Source organism: Myotis nattereri (assembly GCF_964212035.1).
Source record: "Myotis nattereri genome assembly, chromosome: 6".
NCBI classification, from domain to species: Eukaryota; Metazoa; Chordata; class Mammalia; order Chiroptera; family Vespertilionidae; genus Myotis; species Myotis nattereri.
This window is the reverse complement of record NC_138081.1, coordinates 74750960-74773657: the sequence shown is the minus strand read 5'-3', so window position 1 is coordinate 74773657 and position 22698 is coordinate 74750960. Positions and strand designations below refer to the sequence as shown.

Below are 22698 nucleotides of genomic sequence, written 5' to 3'. Positions count from 1 at the left end.
CTGCCTAAAAGAAAGACCACAGCAACAGGGAGGCTGTGTCTAGCCTCCTCCCGTTCCTCACTTATTTCCAAGAGCAGCCTTCGGGTCACACAGCTGTAAATTCTGAAGACTTTTCCTGCCTCTTCTTCAGAAAACACCATCATGTAAAAGAAAGTGAACAACTAGGCATGTTTTATATGTCAGCTGACTGATTAGACTGGTGAAGGCTGGAAGCCGCACTCTGTTGGAAATGGCTTTCCTTTAACAACTCAGCTTTAACAGGGTCCGAGGACAGCATGAGGAAGACAACCCATCCAGCGATTTGCTAACCCCACTGGGACAGTGCGGCTATGCATTAGCCAGTTGGAGCTGGAAGCTTACTGTTAATCTGCTTGGCCAGAAAGTGCAGACGTGGCATTCTACACTGAGGAACTTCAAGGTGGCATTTAAAAAAAAAAAAAAAAAAAGGTATAATTTCCCTTGAGGTGCTGGGTATTTGCAGTGTGTGAGAACAGAAAAAGGCAAACATGATTTGGTAGTGTTTCTGAATATTGAATTTACTCTTTAAAGACATAAGTTGGGGAATGGGGAGTGTGTTCACTCGGTCCCTAAATTCCTGATACTGAAATAAGAGCTGCCTCTGTGTTTCTGAGCATATAGAAGGAAATCTGGGGAGGCCAGGATAGGAGTGTGTGCAGTGGGGATGGAAGGCCTGACATTCTTCAACAGTGCCAGGGCTCCTCTGGGGTGCCAGGCTGTGTGCATGTCCTGACCCCACAGCCAGGCTGCCCGGTGGGGCTGTGCAGCTGTGCCTGCACAAGGGCACCCTGCACAGGGTGCTCCCCAAAGAAGGCTCCATTAATTCTTTTCCTAAGTTATAACAGCCCCACTGGGAAGATCTCTCCAGAATGAGGACCAGGAGGCATCCTGCATGGCTAATGTACTGTTAAGAGACAAAGGAATTTGTATTTGTTTGGGGTTGATGAGGAATTCATTTCATAATGTTGAAGTCAACTTCTGTCACCTCGACATCTTCAGAAGAGATTATTCCAATGGTAAATTCCATCAGCATAAAGTTAGCCATAGTAAATGCCAGCTTCCTATGCATACTTCAGTTCATCTATCTTCAACATCTGCACAGAAACTAGTTTTCTTTTCCTTGAAGAAAGAGTTAGGCATTGAGGTGTTGCTTAATTAGGAATTGGGTGGGGTAGCATTTGGAAACACAAATTTCACTGAAGCATTTCAAATGAAGACTATCCACTGAGTAACCAGAATAGAAAGCATAGAACAAAGAAACAGGATTCGAATATGGAAATTCCTAGGAATTCAAAGTCCCATGCAGCAATTCACTTTTAATAATCAAATTCAGTTTCTATTTCAAATCTAGTGTTCCCTCTTAAAAGCAACTTATTCAAAAACCGGTGATAGTAACAGGTTAATTACTGTGAATCTTCATGCTGGGAGAACTGGCTGGGCAAACCATTACACAACCATCTATTATAATTCTTTAATGATTCATTATCATGAAGACAATCTTATGCCATTTAAATCAACAGGTTCCAGTCCTTCACCAGAGAACTGTCTTTAAACACACACATTCTTCTTAGTCTTCCTTTATTTCTGCAGCTGAGGAGAGGAAGTTGTTGAGATTAACCATAAAGCACGGACTAGTACAAGTGGGACACCATGAATGTGACAGGCTCGGCACCTTTTCTTATTTCCCACAGCTGAGGTGTGTTAGTCTCCCTCTGCCACACCCAGATACTTACCAGAATTGCAAAACCCAGGAACAAAGGATGGTGTGCATGAGAAGGCAAGCCCATCTCAGGGAAGAATTATCTCAAAAATCAAAGGGCTCTGACCACCCACTGGTGGGTCCCAAGCCCAGTCTGTCTTCAGGAATTTTAAAACCTGAAAACACTCTACAGAGATAAGACAAAGCAATCTATCGACCCCAAAGACCCATGTTAACAGTCCATTGCAGAAATACCCATTGCAGAAAGAACAAGGAAAAGCGTTCAAAAGAAGTAGCTGGCATTGAACCTCTGCACCCAACTTCCCTAAGCTCTGCTCTTGGCCAGCGGAGGCATTGGCAGGACTTCCCACTACATTCTTGTTGCATAATTTTATGAAATGTCCTTGCCCTGACTGGGTGGCCCAGTTGGTTGGAGTGTCTTCCTGTACAGTAAAGGCAGGGGTTTGATTCCCAGTCAGGGCACGTACCTCGGTTGCAGGTTTGGGTAATCTTCCCTCATATCTGCTGTTTCGTGAGACTGATGTGCTAAGGAGGCAGCTTGTCTGCTCTATTTTATTTGAAGATTTATGGGGGTAGGTAGAGGTGGAGGGCTCAATAATTAACCTGTGATAGTAAACACTTTTATGTTAAAACAGGCATGGCCATATTTCAAGTTAAACATTTATATATCTAAGATTTACAATAAAATATGGGGGCTGTGCATTCCCATTTCTCTGCTTAGAGTACCTGGGTGAACATGATCTAGACACATGATGCATAAAAGTGAAAAGGAGCCCTTCTTCCATGAAGTTGTATTTCTGATCAGGAATATTCTATAGTATAACAAGAACCAAAAGGATAAAATATGATGTATTTCTACATACTCTGCTCCATCTATGTGAATATCATGTTTGCCAGATTGTTTACTATAATACATATTTCAAAATATCCTATAAACAATAATAAACACAACATTCTGTATAGTATATGGATGATTCTAATGCCTGAAAAAGTTATACTTCAGTAAGGACCAGTAGCCTATAATCAGAAAAGCAGCACATAGAAGACTAACAGTGAGTGCTTCGGGATGAATGCTGCTGGGTATTCACCCTCCAGCAGGTCATCAAACCAAGGCCAGACACTCCGATTTTAACCACACACCTGGGAGGATTCGAAAAGTGACTTATACCTCTGATGCATGTGATGCAATTACTCACAGGGTCCAATCACAGAAAAGTGCTCCAGAAGAAGATAGTCTAATCGTAAAATCTCAAAACAATGGGAACTGTTTTCAAACGCTGTGCAGTGAGATACATAGATCCTATGGTTTTTAACCTTACCCCCGCCCCCTTTTTCCTTTCTCATTTTCTTCAGCTGCTTTTCTTATTCCCACTCTCTCTGTAGAACCAGTCCCTACCCAGGCCTAGTCCAGTGATGGCAAACCTATGACACGCGTGTCAGAGGTGACACGTGAACTCATTTTTTTGGTTGATTTTTCTTTGTTAAATGGCATTTAAATATATAAAATAAATATAAAAAATATGTCTTTGTTTTACTATGGTTGCAAATATCAAAAAATTTCTATATGTGACACGGCACCAGAGTTAAGTTAGGGTTTTTCAAAATGCTGACACGCCGAGCTCAAAAGATTCGCCATCACTGGCCTAGTCCTTCACACTACGAGCCCTCCACCTCCAACTTTACTCCATTAAACAACGTTGGTTGAGACCCAAATATGCTCTTTTCAGGTCTGCCTAGAAATAAGTCAAAGTAAGTCTATTCAGCATTCATGTATGTTATATTAATAGAGCTGACGTTCAGCAGAAGCTTGTAGCAAACATCAACCTAATTAAGTTATTATGACTATACTCTCCCATTGTTTTCATTTCCTTACAAAAGGAAAGCCTATCAAACTTCATTGTTAGTCCAGAAGTATATGGTTTTGAAGCTAAAAATAATTACACTCCATGGATACCATGTGTGACAACTGAAAGAGCTTGACATACTACTTCTTTGTTATATCCAACAGTAAATGGCACTTAGCATATCTGACTACTTGTAGTATGAGCATGAGATAATTGCTTGGGAACCTAGAACTGCTTATTTAAAGGGTGGGGACTCTTAATATAATTACAGAGCCAAAACCCACCTCCGCTTTACCATGGGAAATATCATAGAATGCACTGTTCATCTTAGATGGCTTCCCAGTCAAATTCTTCATTACTCTCCAGAATCCGCTGGAATTCTCTTGCTGTTTAGGACACAAGGGTATCTGTCCTGGTGAATGGGAACCAAGGAACAGAGGATCTCTGCACTTGAATGAGGCTGAAAGGAGCAGAACACCTTAGCCAAAGTAATGACAGTGTGTCTGTCTTTCATCACATCAGCTCACTGGTCCCAGGAAGCTGTATTTTTCCTAAATGTGCATTATTTGAATGCAGCATGTTATTTATTGAAGGGGGGGGGGGGAGTTGCGTGGGAAAAAATTAAAAAACAAGAGCACATGTCTTAGAGAACCTTGTATCTGAAAGTCCTTTTCATGTACCATGGGAGACCCAGTCTCTTAATCTTTAGGTATCCATTATCTTCTTGAATTAGCTGTGCTATTATTTTAGAAGATGACTTTTTTAACACTGTTGGTTACCACTGCAAATCCCCCCAAAGTCTGGGCTTTTTTTGGTGTAAATAACCCAGACCACATTCTTCTAAATTTGTGGAGACATTCACCTGATATTTTGAGAAGCGTAGAAGAAAAATTAGCTGTCAAGGACCAAATGGCTAACAGAACTAAGAAGAAATACTTCCCTTCCCCCGCCATGCCATTCTACAGCCTTTCTTTACATTATACACCAGAGCAGAACTAAGGTACAATCCGTGGTGTAAAATAAACCACCAAACGGGAAGATGAGCAGGATCAAAAAGGAAAAGAGACTGCTTGCTGTCCCACCCCCTGAATGAAGAAGACCCCATCTCAAGGAAGAAGCAACTTTTCATTTTATCAAATACTAGAGGCCTGATGCACGAAATTCATGCAAGGGTAGGCCTTCCTTCCCTCCGCTGCCGGCACCGGCTTCCCCCTGGCACCCGGGAACCGGGCAGCCCTGGGTTCGTCTGTAAGGTCGTCTGGAAGGATGTTGGCCTAATTAGCATATTATGCTTTTATAATTATAGATTCTTACTACCTAAACTCAAAGCATTTTTTAAAAATTCCCTTCCCCAGATTTGAAGAAAAATGTTTTAAAAAACTGCAAACTAGAAACAAGATTAGAATATCTGGTTTATTGGGAAAAATTCATAATAAAAACTGTAATTGCTTATCCTGCAATTTACAAAATAATAATTCGATATATCAAATGAATTGGTTTTTGTTATGTAAATACAAATGGTAAAAAAAATAATAACCCATGTGATATATCATATATTTCCCATTCAGAGATCTCATATCCCTGAATTCTCCTGTTGCATGCTTTATACCAGATATTTTAAATCAGCTTATCAAAGAAGACCAGGTTTTTTACTATATTTAAGTTTTTACTTACAGTTACAATCTATCAGAAGCTGTGTCTATATGAGTAGAGCCTGCTCAACTGACATGAGAAATTCAAGTCATTTCTCCTCCCAAGGTTGTTTTAATGTTTCTTTTGTGCTAGGAATGGCCTTCCTAATGCTTTGCTGCATAACCTGATCATACCTGTTAGTCACAATGACTTAGACCCAGCCTATCTTTCAACGCAATCTACTCTGATCTTTAACATATAGACACAAAACAGTACAGATTAAAATATCATTTTCCCACACCCCACCCCTACAAACCATTTTTAAAGAGAAAATGTCATCTTAGCATTTCCTTGCATAGAAGACCTTACTACTGCAACAGGTTTTGGTCATGAAAGAATACTTTCGTAAATGACATATCAAGTTAATGTGAAGCTTAGCAAAAGATCTATTACTCAGGATGTGAATTAGAAATTCTCACAAATGATATGCATTTAGGAAACTCTTTTGCCTTCCTTAACTAGCTGAAGGCTGGAAAAGTATTTATTTTTTTACATTTCTTTTAGAATATTTGGTCCCTGACAATTTTTTACCAATATTTCCCTCTTCTTTTCCCTTAATAGATCTAGTTTAATCCGGGACAGACAGACACTTGATCAGATTACTTAAATCTTTTAAGTCTTCTTATTTTTACCTTATAAAATGGTAAGTTTCATATTCATATTCTTTTACAAATGCGGTATAAATTATATGGACAGATATTAAGAAAATATTGGCATATTACAGGTAATTTGTTAAAAGAAGTTTTGTTTCACTCTATAAAATATATATAAAAGACGAATATGAAACTATTAACACCATTTAAGAAATAGTTTCTCGAAAATTGTTTTAGCACTTTGACTAGTCTAATGATATGAACAGTGCCCTGCTCCCCTCCCTGCCAAATAGGTTCAAAGTATTCTGGGAAAAACAGTTTCTTTTTCTGGAATCCATCCTGGCAGCAGGAATCCGTCCCCACCTTAGGCGGAGGAGTAGAAGTACCGGGGCTTGGCATTGCCCAGGAGGTCGTCTTCGTAGTTGGGGAGGCAGCAGAAGAAGAAGGAACAGCCGATTAGGATAATCGTGGCCGCCCACCCGAAGCCGTAGGCCCAGTTATAGATGTAATTGACAGCGGGGTTGAGATGAAGGGTGAAGGTCTGGGTGTATTTCACCGGGTAAATTACCAGGGAGATGATCTGGAACACAGCTAAAGGAAAGGAAAAAAAAATCCCAAAGTGTGAATGCATGCATGCACGAATGAATGAATGAATTGCAACAATAGATTAAATCCCTTTCCTAATGTTTTTGCCTTTAAATAAGTATTAAATCCACCTAAATGATGCTAATGGAAGGGGCTAGGGCCGTGGTCGGCAAACTGCGGCTCGCGAGCCACATGCGGCTCTTTGGCCCCTTGAGTGTGGCTCTTCCTAAGCCTTAGGAGTACCCTAATTAAGTTAATAACAATGTACCTACCTATATAGTTTAAGTTAAAACAATTTGGCTCTCAAAAGAAATTTCAACCGTTGTACTGTTGATATTTGGCTCTGTTGACTAATGAGTTTGCTGACCACTGTAGGGTAACTAGTTAATCGTGAGCCAAAAGAGATTTTTAAATATTGTGTGTCTGAGAGAGCTGGCATTGAGCGGAATCCTGAATATAAGAAATACGGACAGGAGACAACTAGAGAATCACTCTACAGTCCAGGTGCAAGTATTACATACTGAAGCAAAAAGCCAAAACTGTGGCATATAATAGAAAGCAGTATGGTAATGAAGAGTATTTTTATTATTTTTGTATTTCCTGTGCCAAAGACATAGTTAATATTTTCACTGTTAGCAAAAATAATGTATATATACACATACACACACGTGCATGCACACACACATCTATCACTCCATTCAAAATACACCATTGGAATAGTCCTTCAATAAATGAATGCCTAAATGAAATAACGAACCAATGATGCAAAATGATCAATGCAGAGAATCACCAGAAAAGGAAGTGAGGATCTAAAGAATAAATGAGAGATGGAGGGCGAAGAGCTTTTCAGGCTCAGGGAGCAGAAATGAAAGATGGGCTTTGGTGAAGTGTAAGAGAGGAAATAAAGAAATGTGTCAATTTCTAATCTTTTCGGCATATGAGTCACAATATTACAATCATTATTAATCATATTAACATTTTAAGCAACTCAAAAGTAAAAAGAACATAACCTTCTTTTATAGTTTTTTTCAGTGAATATGCATACTTCTATAAAGCTATAATGAGTATATCCATTCTGTGCTATGTTCTGCATTTTGTTGACTTAATATTTCATATGTACATTGCCATGTCAAAGGGTATGAGCAGATTTTAGTTCTGCTTGAGCATTCAAAAAAACAATTTGAACTGCAAAAAGCCAAATAGAAGCAGAGGTGGGATTTGACAAGGTTCCTCGTATCTTTTGTGATTCCAAGTAATTTCTGATTTTAAAATATTATTCCAAAAGCAAACTTTCAAGCATGAGGAACACTGGAGTAAACTTTATCTTTAATCAAGAGGAATTTTTAAATGTACAAGCGAGAGCAGAGCCTGCATGGGCCAGTTCCCTGAGGCCACCCCCTGCCTCTCAGCCAGGGCCATTTGTCCTGCCCTAGGCTCTGTGGGAACCCAACACAAAGTGGTCTCCCTCTGGGCTCATGCTCGATCTCATGGACCCCGTTAGTCACAAGGCTTCTGACCTGTGTCCAAGGCCTTCTGCTCACTCTGTGTCTGTACTCCACGTCTGTAGCTGGATTTCTGCTTTGCTCCCAGGAGCCTAAGTTATCTTGAGACATGACCTATGGCCTTACTTTGCCATCATCAGCTCCTTCTCCTTTCCCAGCCTCAGGAAATCCAGTTTTGCACCTAAATCCATTCTGTGGCTGGGGTCCTGCCCCTTTGAGAGACTTCCCTAGGGCCAGGCGCCTTCATAAAATTTCATATTATTCTTGCTCCCAGAGTCCTAGTTGTTATATTCCATGAATAAATGTTTACTCTGAGCCCCACCCACCTGCATAACTAAATTTCTGGTTCCCCAGCACCGGCGATGAGGCAATTACAGGGCTGGCCTCTTCCAGGTCCCCCATCCCACTACAGAAAACCCTTTCACGACCCCCCGCATCATAAGACCACAAAACTCCTTCAATAAGTAAAATGGCTCAAGGACATAACCGCCCCCCAGCATGGGGCTCCCAGAAGGTCGGCAATGGGCCCACTGCAGAGACACTGTCCCTACAGAGCTGACTCAGCCCCAGTCCCTCAGGGTAGGGGTGCCACTGGACATGGCATCACCTACAAGAGATGGTATACAGTAGGGGTGGGGAATGTCCAGCCTGAGGGCCTTATAAGGCCCGCAAAATCCTTTGGTCTGGCCCTGCCAAGGCATTAGGGGTGAGTTAATTAAATGTTTGACCAAATACAGCAGGCTAATTTTTAAGTTGATAGTTTCGTATGGCCCGTGAATGATGTTATACATATCCAAATGGCCCTTGGCAGGAAAAAGGTTCCCCACCCCTGGTATACAGAATGACAACCTTCCTCATTTGGAAGGGGAGCAAAGAGTACCAGGTGAGACACAGGAGGAAGGGGCTCTAGATCTTCTGTTTTTTGTTGCTCATCCTCACCCAAGGATACTTTTCCACTGATTTTTAGAGAGAGTGGAAAGGAGGGGGAAAGACAGAGAGAGAGAGAGAGAGAGAGAGAGAGAGAGAGAGAGAGAGAAACATCAATGTTAAAGAGACACACCGATTGGTTGCCAACGGCTCTAGATCTTAAAACACATCTCTCCTCCGTGAATTCTGCCCTTGGTGACACACTTTCTGAGAACAGGTCAGGAAGTGCAATTGTCAGGGATGTTGTTTGGGGACCGGGCACTCCTCCACTGATGTCCAGGGAAGGTGGAATGAAGAATCGCTGACACACAGACTTACCCGCCAGGGCCAGGAGGCCTCCGATCACTCTCAGGAAGACGAGCATTTGGGGTCCGCAGAGGGCAAAGAAGGAGAGGATGAAGCAGATGACCAGGATGATGAAGCCACAGAAGAGTGTGGCAGCGGCTGCCCTTCCCCATGCTGCGAGCGAAAGGAAACAGTGATCAATAAGACAGATGTGCCAAATTCAACAACCGCTTATCAAAGTATGGGTAGCAGTGTTTTTTTCTTTCTACTAATTACATTTGGATGGAAGAACAGTTTTTCTTTTGACAAGACTCAAGCATCTCCATGTCTCCCGGGGGAATGAGGCAATCCATATGTAGGACACTAATATACTGATACGCAATAATGCCTCATCCCCTCGTTTTTAGGACAAGTGTTTCTATCTCTGAGATGAAAGTTAAATTTCATTAAATTATTTCTTGTTTAATAAACTGGCCATATAAACTAGTAGATTTAAAAGGTTCACTCAAGTTCTAACACAGCACGACCATAATAAACAGCATTATGGGTATTAACAATCCAAAGTACAATGTCTTTAGGAAATGTTCCCACCACCTCTAAAAGGATCTTTGTTTCATATCAGTACTTGGTTCTGTGCAAAAATAATCTTTGAAAACATAAACTTATGAGTAGGCAGAGATGTGAACTAAAACAATTTAATTGTAAAGTAGCTGTGATTTAGAAAAAAAAAAAAAAAACACAGTTAAGCACAGTCTTTCTAGACTTTTGCCTAAATTTTAACTCTGGGGTATTCAGAATTTATTGCACAAGAGTTCTTAACCATCGATGCTGGCCCTAAAATGAGCTCTGAGTTTGAAAATCTGCAGGGGCTCCTCCAGCCCTGTGTCCTGTGTCATGCTACCCCCCGCCTGTGGAAGTGAAGAGCCATGAGCCCAGGCTCGTGATTCCAGCCAGTATTCTTACTGTTCAACCTGCTCTGGTTTTTAAGATTTCTTCACACACAACCTTCTCTCTAGAGGTAATAACTAACAGTTGGAAGTAATTGCTCTGTGCCAGGCACTGGGTTAGGAACTGGACATATTTAGCTCACTGAATCCTCACAATAACTTTTTAGGGCTCATACTGATATAATTTCTTTAGAAATGAAGCTACATACATACTAAGGCTTTGAGAGTTCAAATAGCCTGCTATAGCCACACAGCCAGTCAGTGATGTAGGCAGTTTGATTTAGAGCCTGCCTGAATCCAAAACAACTTTTTTTAAAGCTATAATTTACATACCATAAAATTCACCCTTTTCAAGTATACAATTCAGTGGTTTTTATATTCACAGGGATGTGCAACCATCACCACTTACAATTCCAACATTTTTATCACCCCAAAAAGAAATTCCATGTCCTTCCATTCCCCCTTCCTCCAGCTCTGGCAACCACTAATCAACTTTCTGTCTCTATAAATTTGCCTATTCTGGACATTTCAGATAAATGGAATCGTACACTATGCAGCTGTTTTGACTGCCTTCTCTCATTTAGCATAATGTATTCAAGGTGCATCTATGTTGTAGCACGCATCAGTGCTTCATTCCTTTTTATAGCCAAAATATATTCTATTGCATCGATATCCCACAGGTTGGTTATCCATTCTTTCATTAATGGATGAACATGCATCTTAACCGATTACTCTTTGTGGCATTTGAAAAGGAGAGTCGTGTGCACCTCTGCCCTGGTATTACTCCAACTGCAGTACAGCTCAGCTGACAAATTCATCTTCACTTAATTCTAGGTCATTTGACTGGTCAAAGTTAAAGATACGGGTGGGATAGCAGAAAGAGCAAAGGCTTTGGAGGCAGAACTGGGTCTCATTTATACACTGCCTCTGCCACCTATAAGCCACTGTCCATCTGCGCATCTGCTGCCCAAGGCTAAAAATACCTTCTTTCAAGATGACTGTAATGATGAGAGCCTGTGTGTGAAAAGTCACATAGCTCAAAAAGTTCCTCCTGTATTTCTATGATGTTTCTCCAGGAACTCAAGTTTTCATTTTACTCTACATTCGCAAGGTTCCGCACTGTCACATAAAGGCTGCTCCTCAGGCCCCCACTGCATTTTCATATCTCCATCTGTTACAGACAAGCCCGAGCTAAGTTCCCCTGTTCCTGTGAGCAGCCCCCCCACCGCCCCCATGTCCTCCAGATCTTCCTCTGCATTCATGAATGACTGGGACCCAGGTAATGAAGGAGAAGACACATTTTGATATGCTCAAATACCATGTGTTTACCCAAACTAGCCCTTAGCAGCAGCGGTCTAGATGGGCCTGAGAGAGTACATGCGTGGGCCTAGTTTTATCTTTACAAGTTTTATTCCCTCCAAGTCTCCTTCCTCTTCCTGTGAGATCAATGAGATATTTTAGGGGCAAGGTAAAATAGAAATGTTTTCTTTTAAAATAGAAATGAATAAAATAAAAAAATGGAATTGAGTAAGTCTCTTTTCTCACTTTTGCTTTGTTCTTCAAGCAAGGTAACTTTCAATAGAAGAGGAACTGTGCTTTGAGAAGAGCATTCATTAATCAGGTCATCTCAAAGTCTAGCCCACACATCACGGAGTCAAAATCATCAGGGGAGCTTATCAGAAATACAGATTCCTGTGCCTCCCTCCAGAAATACTGAATCAGAGCTTGAGGCGTAGTGCCCAGGAATCTGCATGTAATCTGTGAACGTAAGTATAAACACAGAGCATTTTAAGAACGTTTCCTATGCTATGTTAAATCAACTCAGTTAATCTCTTGCTTATTTACAATGCTGAATCATCAAAATGGAAAATTAAGGACATTCTGTTTTGACAAAGGCTGCCTTGGAAGTAGACCTGTAAAACCTGCTCCCACAGATGGAAACACCCACAATGACTCACTTAACTATCATTTAAGACAGAAATCTTGGCATGGTTTTAAAGATTCTATTCTGACTGATGAATGACAAGTAAGGCAAACTGCCTTCTCATGTCAATGACTATTTTGTTGTAAAATAATGAGATGGATCCTACCAGAGCTGAGCAAGGTCCTCCCAGGCCAATAATCTGTCCTAAAAGAGGACCAATTGTCATGAAGACTTAGGACATGGCAATTCCCCATGACATATATTTCAAAAACTTGTACCCTAAGTACCTTTGGTCTCACTTAATTACTCAGAATGAGCCTCATATCTACAATTACCCAACTCTTTTGGGAAGTATTTACATTTTTATATTGTATCATGGTCTATACCAGTGATGGCGAACCTATGACACGCATGTCAGAGGTGACACGCGAACTCATTTTTTTGGTTGATTTTTCTTTGTTAAATGGCATTGAAGTATATAAAATAAATGTCAAAAATATAAGTCTTTGTTTTACTATGGTTGCAAATATCAAAAAATTTCTATATGTGACACGGCACCAGAGTTAAGTTAGGGTTTTTCAAAATGCTGACACACCGAGCTCAAAAGGTTCGCCATCACTGGTCTATACTAAACCGTATTTACCAACCCTAATGGAAAATGTTGACTTTTAAAACTTGTCCTAAAGCTACTTTGTCTATGATTCAACAGCTGGTTCTCAGTTCTTCAAAGGCAGACTGTCCATCTTGATCTATTCTGAAGACATTATTACTTTATGCACTTTAAATTTTACTGCCTTTCCTAATTGTGTGTGTGTAGGGAGGCAGGACTCTCATTGTCAATTATTATTCTCTGAATTGAGGCCACAAAAGCATACAATACTCCAGGTAAACAGTTTCCCTGTAGGAAAGCTTTTTGCTTATTTGTTTTGTATCCTTAAGGGAAAATACATTTGCTGTTTTATATACATAATCTATTATGTCATAAGTTTATCTTCTAAATACCACTTGGAGAAGTTCACATTATCAAAGAAACCAGCAGCGTTATAAATCCTCTTTTAAATAAGATTCATTAAAGATCCATTTAGATGAAGAATGGCTTATCAAATTTTTCTCTGGCTTGCAAAGATTCAACATTAAATCCACAACATGGAAATAATTCTATGGTCGCTAAAGAAACTCTGAGCTTTTCATAGGAAATGTTTTTGAGTTGTTTGCATGAAAATGAATACTATATCTTTTCCCAGAGATTACATGCAAAAACACAATGTTACAAGGCAAAAGGGACTAGGAAAAGATCAGTAAGGTCAACTGATAAGAGCAAGCAAAGTAAAAATAAATACCTTGAATGTCAAGCTAGAAATCATAAATCAAACTGAAGTTTGTGAAAAGAAAAAAATAAACTTTTATTTTAAGATGAGAGCATTGCTGATATTTTTAATATTGTTGGTAATATTTTAGAGACTCCCTAATTTTTCTCTTAAAGTTAGCATTTCTTTAATGGTTTTCTGCATTCTTCAGTAGTTTGACATGTGGACACTACACATTAACCAAAACAGCCTGTAGTCTAGCCCCTTATTCAGTGCCCTGCAGATACCAACCTATTACCCAACTAGAGTAGGTTCCCTTTCCAGAACAAAGGATTCATCTGTTAATAATATCAAAGGCCCCATCTACTGAATCTGAATGTTGTCCGATCTCTTCATGTTGTTTCTGTAGGATTCTTTAGATGATATACAGGCACAACTGAAAACCGGGTAAAATCGTATTTGAAAAAAATAAAAGATCCTATCTATAAATAAATATAAGCATGGGTGGATGACATATTCAAAAAGACCATTGCATGTTCAATGAGGAAGAAATCTGCAGGAATACAGGCCAGTGCTTCTGAAACTTAAAAGTGCTTGGGAATCACCTGGGGATCTTGTTCAACTACAGATTCCAATTCAGCAGGTGGGATCTGAGTCACTGCGTGTCGGATAACCTCCAGATAATGCTGATACTGCTGTTCTTCGACACTTTGAGTAGCAAATATTACAGGACAACACCGAAGAGGCCTCCAAAGAAATCTGCACAGGGAGAAGCAATTTTGCAGGTTTTGGAAGGCAGAAGGAGTGGCTTTAAAGGAGGAATGACAGGGTCACCCAGGCAGTTCCACAGTTGGTGTGAGATTCCTAACATACTCTGCATTTCTCCTGCAGCAGAGCCAGATGATAACTCCTTACCATGGTGTTTTCATGGAACTATGAGACTTTACCCTTTCATGGTCTTTTAAAGGCAGAACGGTGAAAGCTTCCTACACAGGAAGATGCAAAAACAGGGAATTGTACCCTGAATTCACACAAGATAAACAGCAGCGAATTTAGGATCTACCCTTACATACAAGTCTGTCAGACAGAAGAAGGCCACAAAGCAGGATTTACAGAGAAGCGTGTTTCAGCTCCATGGGTAGAAGATGGTAGAAGAGAAGTGCTTTTAAACAAATAGCATCAAGAAGAGTACTGAATTCAGTTGCTGAACAAAGGGAAGAAGCTCAGATGGGTCGTGGGTGGTGTTGAGAGCGCTTGGAGAAAGCTGGAATAGGTGTACTCTTATTCCCTTCTAATTCTGCTTGTCTAGGAGTCTGTGTCTGTTTACCGGGAAAAGACAACTCAGGTCACTAACGAGGGATTGAGGTTAATGATACATGCGGCAAATGTGGAGTGCACTGGGCTAGATCACTGGTTTCTAGACTTCAAGATTGTAAAAATGAATATACATATTTTTTAAACTATGAAAATCAATTGAGAGTGGCCAATTATTTCATTTTACCATGTAAGGATGTAAACACATGCCCGCAAAGAGTAATCTATTTAATATTTCACCTTGCCCCCACCAAAAGCCACAAGAGCATCATCTCAAAATGCAGTCCCTTAAATTGAAGTTAGCCTAATGTAAATCTATTAACTTCATATTTACCGTTCTCATTTCCTGTACATTTAAGAACCATAGGGCTAAATGATCTAAAAATGTTTCAGATAATACTCTGATTCTTTGACTTATCCAAGAATGATGTCATGTTAAAAAAAAAAACAACACACACACACACACAACAAAATCAAACCATTCAGTGCGTTCTGTGGTATCAAAGGGCACCTTTGTAAAAATGAGGCTCTGCACTTCTTTCTGCCCAGACAAGGCAGATGCTCTTCAACACCGACTCCCCACTTTCATTCTTGGTGCACACATTCCTCTCTATTCTTCTCTGCCCTGACAAGCTGGAGCTTGCTTAAGATTTGAAATCTACACCACCGATGCTTAAAATAGTCTCCTGAGGTATTTTACTTATACATGAAATAAGAATGATCATTTCAATATTTAAATCTAGATATTTTTTTCCAGTTTTGAGAAATAAAAACCATGAGTTTTTTAAAATTCAAACAAGTATATGTAAAGCTGGGTATTTATTTAGTTATTATTATCATGAAAAGAACATACTTAGCATGTAATTTGGTTCATTTATAGGAAAATGAGGTAATATGGTAATCTGAAATTCTTAAGGAACTATTAATAATGGAAAAGAATATAATATTCTGCCTTTTATGTAATATTAAGGAACTACATACCTCTCTATTTAAAAAGTATTTATTATTTAGTATTATTAATGCCAATACTTGCCAAGAATAACCTGTCTTTAAACCAAAATTAATGTATTAATATTATGGTACTGGCCGGGTTAGCTCAGTTGGTTAGAGCATTGTTCCGATACACCAAGGTTGTGGGTTTGATTCTTGGTCAAGGGCACATATAAGAATCAACCAATGAATGCATAAATAAGTGGAACAACAAATCAGTGTTTCTCTTTCTCTCAAATCAATATATAAAATTTAAAAATAAACATTATGAATATCAATAAGAAATGGTGAAGCACTTTGTAATAAAAAGGTAAACTTATTAGTTTCAGAGGTAAATCACAATGTTTATTTTCTAGTACATATCGAGAAGTTGTTTTTTTTTTAAAAAATGGATGTTCCTACTCAATTCTTTATATTGAGATATCATTTTAATTAGAGCCATCCACCTTAGTCCTTATGTGTTTATTCATATGTAGGAGTGTGTGCAAACTGCTTACTACACTTTAGATAAAGTAGTATAAACATACTGTTTTCAGCAAGACCTTATTAAGGCTCTCTGAAAATCTCCAGGGTTCAGAGATGCCTAAATCATCACCCTACAATGTAGGCACAATGGCTGCACCTGTGAGGCAAAACTAATGAACAGTCCTTGCCAGGAAGTGGAGCAGAAGTATAATAAACACTCCCACTCATCCTTGACTACAACAGCCCTAAACGGACCTCTCCTGGTGAATTCATATCTCTTTTCTCCTTCCCGTAGTCACCTAATCTATAGTAATAGATTTAAGACTCACTTGGAAAACTGAACTTTCCAAAAACCAGTTTCTCTTTTAAATGGATCTATATACACTGGACCAATGTTTTCTTTACAATCAAGAGTTAATGCTTTATTATGCTAAGTGAAATAAGCCAGTCAGAGAAAGATAAATACCACATGATCTCACTCATTTGTGGAATATAGTGAACAACATAGGCTGATGAACAGGGATAGATCCAGAGACAGAGAAGCAGTGATAAGACTGTCAAACCTCAGAGGAAAGGTAGGGAAGGGTGGGGATAAGGGGGAGAGATCAACCAAAGGACTTGTATGCATGCATATAAGCCCAGCCAATGGACACAGACAACAGGGGGGTGAAGGCATGAGTGGGGGGGTGGGGGCGGGGGCAGTTATGGGGAGAATGAGGTCACATGTAATACCTTAATCAATAAAGAAACTAAAGATTGGAAAAAAAGAGTTAATGCTTTAGACTCTGTCTAATTAAAAAAATTAAACCGAGAAACAAAGCCTGCTTACTCCCTTCCAAATACAAAGCAGTCTATCAACCTGCGGTTGAAAGCGCCACACCCTAGGAAAGTGAGCTCATCCTGCAAGTTCAGGAAAAAAGGAAGGAGCCCTGACTTGGGGTGAACGCACAATATGCAGATGAGGTACTAGAGAATTGTACACCTGAAACCTATATAATTTTATTAACTAATGTCACCCAATAAATTCAATAAAAAAGTGTACAATTCAATTTAAAGAAGAGAAAAACTGCATTGTGTGTGTTTCTCAGGAGGGCTGTGATCACAGGCAACGCCTTGCAGGTCAGGTCCCGTCCCAGCAATAGTGCTGATGGGGTTCTGCCAGCACCCCAATCCCCACAGGGCACTGACTTCTATTTCATGTGCACAGTATTGCTGAGTATTCTTGGGGTCTGTATTAGTCTTTGGAGTGATTATCATTGTCTGTTTAAAAAACACACCTATTTAAGCAGACCTATTAAATCCCCTACAAGCTACTAAATTCGAATGCATTTTAAGATACAGATTTATTATCTCAAAGAAATGAATTCTCTATATATTAGACACTCTATATATGTGTGTGTGTGTTAACTCGATTAAAAACCTAACAGACTTTCAATAATACAACAATGATGTTTCAATAATTCAATAATGCTGTTTGTGTTTGAAGAAAAGAAAAACACACTTTAAGGAAAGCAGGAATTCCCTTCAGTCTTTACCTTTTATGACCTACCAATGAGAACCATGCCTCCTTTTGGAGAAGAGAAAAGGTCACAGTGGGAACTTGAAAACAATTCCATAGTCGGTAAGAATCAACACCAAGCCCTGGATGGAGGGCCTCAGAAACAAACAGTTTGGTTGGAAGCTCTGGGCCATTTGAGGGTTGGAGGGGAGGAGGGGCCCGTCAAGTCTCTGGTCCCAGAAGGAAATGAAAAAAGGTAGGTGACCTGTCTCTTTCTCGGTTTAAAACTATTAAACCTGGCTGGTAAGGTCCCAGTGAGTAATATTTGGCTTTAAACTTCTGATTTTGCTCCTACTTAAACCCGGCTGTTCTTCACATCTACCAGTTAGCAGGGGTAGCATCAGACAAAACCAGGCTCCTCTGGGGTCTGTTCTATCAACATGTTAAGCACCGAGGCTTCCTCCATGCAGGAAAAATGAAATACTCCGTCTTCAATATACAGTGTCCCCAAAAATGTATACACGCTTTAACAGCCAATAGCTCCATTTTAAAATGAAATGTATTTTAATAAACACTGCCTTTGTGATTATTCAAAGTGTGTGTAAACATTTTTAGGGAGACACTCTATATGTGTTAACTCTGCTTCATTTCGCTGGTGTGGAAGATGTGTTTGCTTTTTCGATTTAAAATGACATTCAAATAAAGTTTTCTAAACAGCAAGGCAGTGCTTAAAGCAAAAAAAACACCACTACCCCCCACCCCCCAAGACAAAAACTAGCCTGAAGCATTGAAATTAGTACGGTATCACCTGAAGTCGGAACAACTGAAATTTTCACCAAGAGAGCTTTCACGCCAACATTAGGGAAGGCCGGTATTTAAAATACATATATTTTAATCATAAGAACCATAGGAGAAGGCGGAATGGGAAGAAATTTCAGTAGGTATCAAAAAATATATACTTTGTTTATTGTATTTACTCCTCGAGCCTGTTCAAATGATTGAAATCATCTTTTGCACGGAACTGACAAACCCTACGAAGAAGCTCTGTTTGAACTGGGTCATTTTCCTCCAGTGTTGATCCTGGCTTGGGCCACTCAAAGCCACTCCTGCTATGTTTTGTTCAGATTGGAGGCATGAAGCTAAAGCTAAACTCTGAACAGATTTATTTTTTTAAGTCACCCATTATTCCTAACCCTGTGCAGTCCCTTCCCAAAGGGCGGCTTGCGAAGGCCGGGCACTCCCACTGCGCCGGCGCACACCCGGCCGCGACCCGGAGGACTTCCCGGAGGCGGCGGCCGGCGGCACTCACCGTATTCCATGAGGCTCTGGCAGCCATCCGCCTCGGACCCGCTGCCGCCGCCCTCGTGGAAGCATCGCCACCACAGCGAGGACGTCTGGATGTGGTCGCTCGACTGCAGCCAGCCGCGGCCGGCCAGCGCGATGATGTCAAAGGCGATGGCGCTGAGCAGGAGCAGGGGCAGGATCCACCTGCAGCGCTCGCAGGCCAGGCCGCAGCGCAGCATCTCGACGGCGGGGCGCGAAGGAGAGGGGCGCGCGGGGCTCGGCAGCGGCGGAGAGTGGCCCGCGAGCGCCGGCCGAGGGACAAAAGGGCCGAGGCGGCGCCCAGCCACACCCAGATCCCGGTGACTCAGAGCGCCGCCCTGACCTGTCCGCGGGCGGGACGCACCGGGAGAGGCGGGGCGGGCTCAGGTTACACCCGTGCGGCTGCGCTTTCCCGTCCGCCCCGGCCGACCTGGAGCGCCCGGCCCGGGGAACCCAGGCCACGGCCCTGCTGCAACCGGGCGCGCCTCCGGGCTTCCCCGCGACCTTCTTTTCCTCTTACAGGATCCTCTCACTGCAAATGGGTTTTTTTTAAATATATTTTTATTGATTTCAGAGAGGAAGGAAGAGGGAGCGAGAGATAGAAACATCCATGATGAGAGAGAAGCATGGATCGGCTGCCTCCTGCAAGTCCCCCACTGGGGATCGAGCCCACAACCCGGGCATGTGCCCCCGAATCGAACCTGGGACCTTTCAGTTCGCAGGCCGGCGCTCTACCCACTGAGCCAAACCGGCTAGGGCAAACGTTTGTGTGTTTTTTTATTCTCCACGTGTGCCCGTTTCAATCTGCACAGCACTAGCTAAATATTTAACCCCTGGCGTCGGGCAATGGTCTGATTTTCAACCATGCCATCCTAAGTCGCAGGCAGCTTGAGATGGGTGTTGGAGTTGTACCTGTGTGTTAGCGAACCCCGGATCGGGCCCGGGCACTGCCTCCTGGGCTCACCTTTGTACCTCGGACTCTCGTCTGTTTACAGGCCCGCCTTTCCCACTGGGCTGCCAGCTCTGCGACAGCCAGGCCATGCTTTACTTGTCTGTGTGTCCCTGGTGTCTGGCACTGTGCCTGGCTCTTCAGGGAGCTCAGTTGACATTTGATGCGTGAGCACACTGAATTTAACATATGTTCACTTCCGTCTCAGAAGCTCTTCTTCTGGCTTCTCTGATACCTTCTCGTCCTGTTTGCCTCAGTCCCTCCCTGCCACAAATCTCTACCTATTCAAACCCCACTCTATCTATTCTTTTCATTTACTATTGAAGTTTCTCCAGATAGAAACCATATGCCAATAGGCATTCAGAACCTAAAATGCCACCTCAGTGTCCTAGCTCTGCTTCTGTCACCACACGACTCCTCAGGTGTGGCAGGGAGCATGGGTGGCAGCTGGGCGTGGCTCTGAAGGAGAAGCGAGTTCTGGGTGTTGGGCAAATCATGAAAAACATCCAATGAGGGTCACATCTTACCTTGCACCTCCAAAGATTTCTTCTGAATCCCTTACTTTTCTATTAATTTAATAGAAAAGGAGTGGGAAATACATGGCGATGTTTAAAACTGAGTCCTCTGTGCTTCAGTTTGGTGTTCTCAATAGACACAACACTCTTATCTAACTCAGTTCTCTGGTAACTTTTTAGGACAAATGAAAAAAAGCACTGAGAAAGTATCTGAAACCACAAGAAATCATTTCCCTAGCCTTCATTTATACAAACCAAGTTCACATATTTTCATTAGAGGCAAATATTTTCACTTTCAAAGAATAGCACAAGGGGTATTTTGGCGAGAATTAACCGTTTACAGTGGAGATTGTGTAAGGAAAATATGCTCTTAGGGCAGCGGTTCTCAACCTGTGGGTCGCAACCCCTTTGGGGGTCAAACAACCCTTTCACAGGGGTCGCCTAAGACCATCAGAAAACACATATTGAATATATAATTACATATTGTTTTTGTGATTAATCACTATGCTTTAATTATGTTCAATTTGTAACAATGAAAATACATCCTGCATATCAGATATTTACATTATGATTCATAACAGTAGCAAAATTACAGTTATGAAGTAGCAGCAAAAATAATTTTATGGTTGGGGGTCACCACAACATGAGGAGCTGTATTAAAGGGTCGTGGCATTAAGAAGGTTGAGAACCACTGTCTTAGGGTTTTCAAAAGTAATGAAAATATTTGTTTAATTGGCTGTCTATAATACAGTTGTGAGATATATCATATTCTTTTTTAAAAAATATGTTGATATTGATTTCAGAGAGAGGAAGGGAGAGGGAAAGAGATAGAAACATCAATGATGAGAGAGAATCATCCATCAGCTGCCTCCTGCATGCCCCCCTCTACTGGGGATCAAGCCTGCAACCTGGGCATGTACGCTGGCTGGGAAGCAAACCATGACCAATGAACCACACTGGCCAGGCAAGACAAATCATATTCTTACAAAACAAATAGAATACTGACTATGAGAACAGTGGTTTCAAACAAAAAGAAAGTTTCATTGGTATCTTAATATCTCTGAATAATATTTCAGTGAATATGAGGAAAAGGGTTCATTAATGCTGAGGTGAAAGCAAGAAAAGTATTTAGAACTTCTGGAAGAGACTAAACCAACATGCTTACTGGTAGGTTCCAACAGTAATGTATATAACACAGGACTCACATACTGTAGAACCAGATAGCTCAAGTTCTGATTATTTCTCATACAAGCTGTGTGACACTGGTCCACTTAATTTGTTTGTGCCTCAGTTTCCTCATCTGTAAAATGGATAGTGCTCACCCCATAGTGTTGTAATGAGTATTAAAATAACTAATACATATGTGTAACCTGCTCAGGATAATGCCTGTACATAGTAAACCAAACATAAAGGTTGATGATGGTGACAATTTTCACATAGGTTTCTCACTTTAATAAGATCAGAAGGGGGCCTTTTCATGTTTTTGAGGAGCAAATTCTATATATGAATACCAACTGTAAGTCATTAAGTTACTAGTATCTGAGACAATGCAAGCATTCATCCTAGCCATATTCCTGAAATGATGGCTATGGTAGAAAGAAGACAGTTAAATAGCTCTCCCTGCTGGATAACTTAGGGATTGCTCAGCACTTGACAATGTAAACTATACCTGCAAAAAGTTTTTACTTCAATAAATTTTAGGGATTTGTGGTTCTAAACCCAATGAGTAGTACAGACAAAAATGCTTAAATATATAATTTTAGAATAAAAATTCATAGCTGTATTACTCTCCCATCCGGAGAAAGTAATAATAATAACATTTTCTGGGAGTTTACTATGTGCCAGTAAGTGTTTCACACCCACCTGTAAGGTATGCATTGCTATGATCTTATAGACAAGAAGATTGGGCCACACAGAAATGGAGCATCTTGCTCAGGACTGCACAGGCCTTGACTGGCAAAGCCACACTCCACCTTAGGCAGTTTGACACCAGAGACAGTAGTATTTACACTAAACACTCATAAGAGTTTGGGTTATAGTTCTCCAAAAGTTTCCTTCTTTCTCTCCGTTACCTCAAAAACATCCAACCCACTACCAGTTCTCTCCCAAGCTGTAATGAAATGACCCCCGTACAAGCTTCTGTGCTCTCAGTAGTAAACCAGTGACAGGAGTGCAGTAGAACAAGCACTGAACAGAACTCGGACGTTCTGAGTTCTAGCTCTCACAGACCCTGTGATTACTTTCCCTCTAATCACTGTCCAATCTCCCTTGCTCATGCAAACATTTAATTATCTCTACTT

The 22698-nt window shown here is 40.9% G+C and overlaps 1 protein-coding gene across 1 annotated transcript; it reads right to left on the bottom strand.

Annotated features, from left to right (window-relative positions):
* Positions 1-4977: 4977 nt before the first annotated feature.
* PERP (p53 apoptosis effector related to PMP22) lies at positions 4978-19277 on the bottom strand. The gene is made up of 3 exons (XM_081094920.1): positions 18921-19277; positions 9200-9340; positions 4978-6458 (listed from the first exon to the last, which is right to left on the bottom strand). The coding sequence occupies exons 1-3, from the start codon at positions 19132-19134 to the stop codon at positions 6232-6234; spliced, it is 582 nt and encodes a 193-aa protein (XP_080951046.1). The 5' UTR covers positions 19135-19277; the 3' UTR covers positions 4978-6231.
* Positions 19278-22698: the final 3421 nt, after the last annotated feature.

What these genes read in the sequence shown, in the direction of transcription:
- PERP (XM_081094920.1), bottom strand. Translation starts at nt 19,134, where the DNA reads ATGCTGCGCTGCGGCCTGGCCTGCGAGCGCTGCAGGTGGATCCTGCCC. An exon ending in CCAGAGCCTCATGGAATACG is followed by an intron (nt 9,341 to 18,920) that starts GTGAGTGCCGCC and finishes TTTCGCTCGCAG; the next exon opens with CATGGGGAAGGGCAGCCGCT. An exon ending in AGGCCTCCTGGCCCTGGCGG is followed by an intron (nt 6,459 to 9,199) that starts GTAAGTCTGTGT and finishes CCTTTCCTTTAG; the next exon opens with CTGTGTTCCAGATCATCTCC.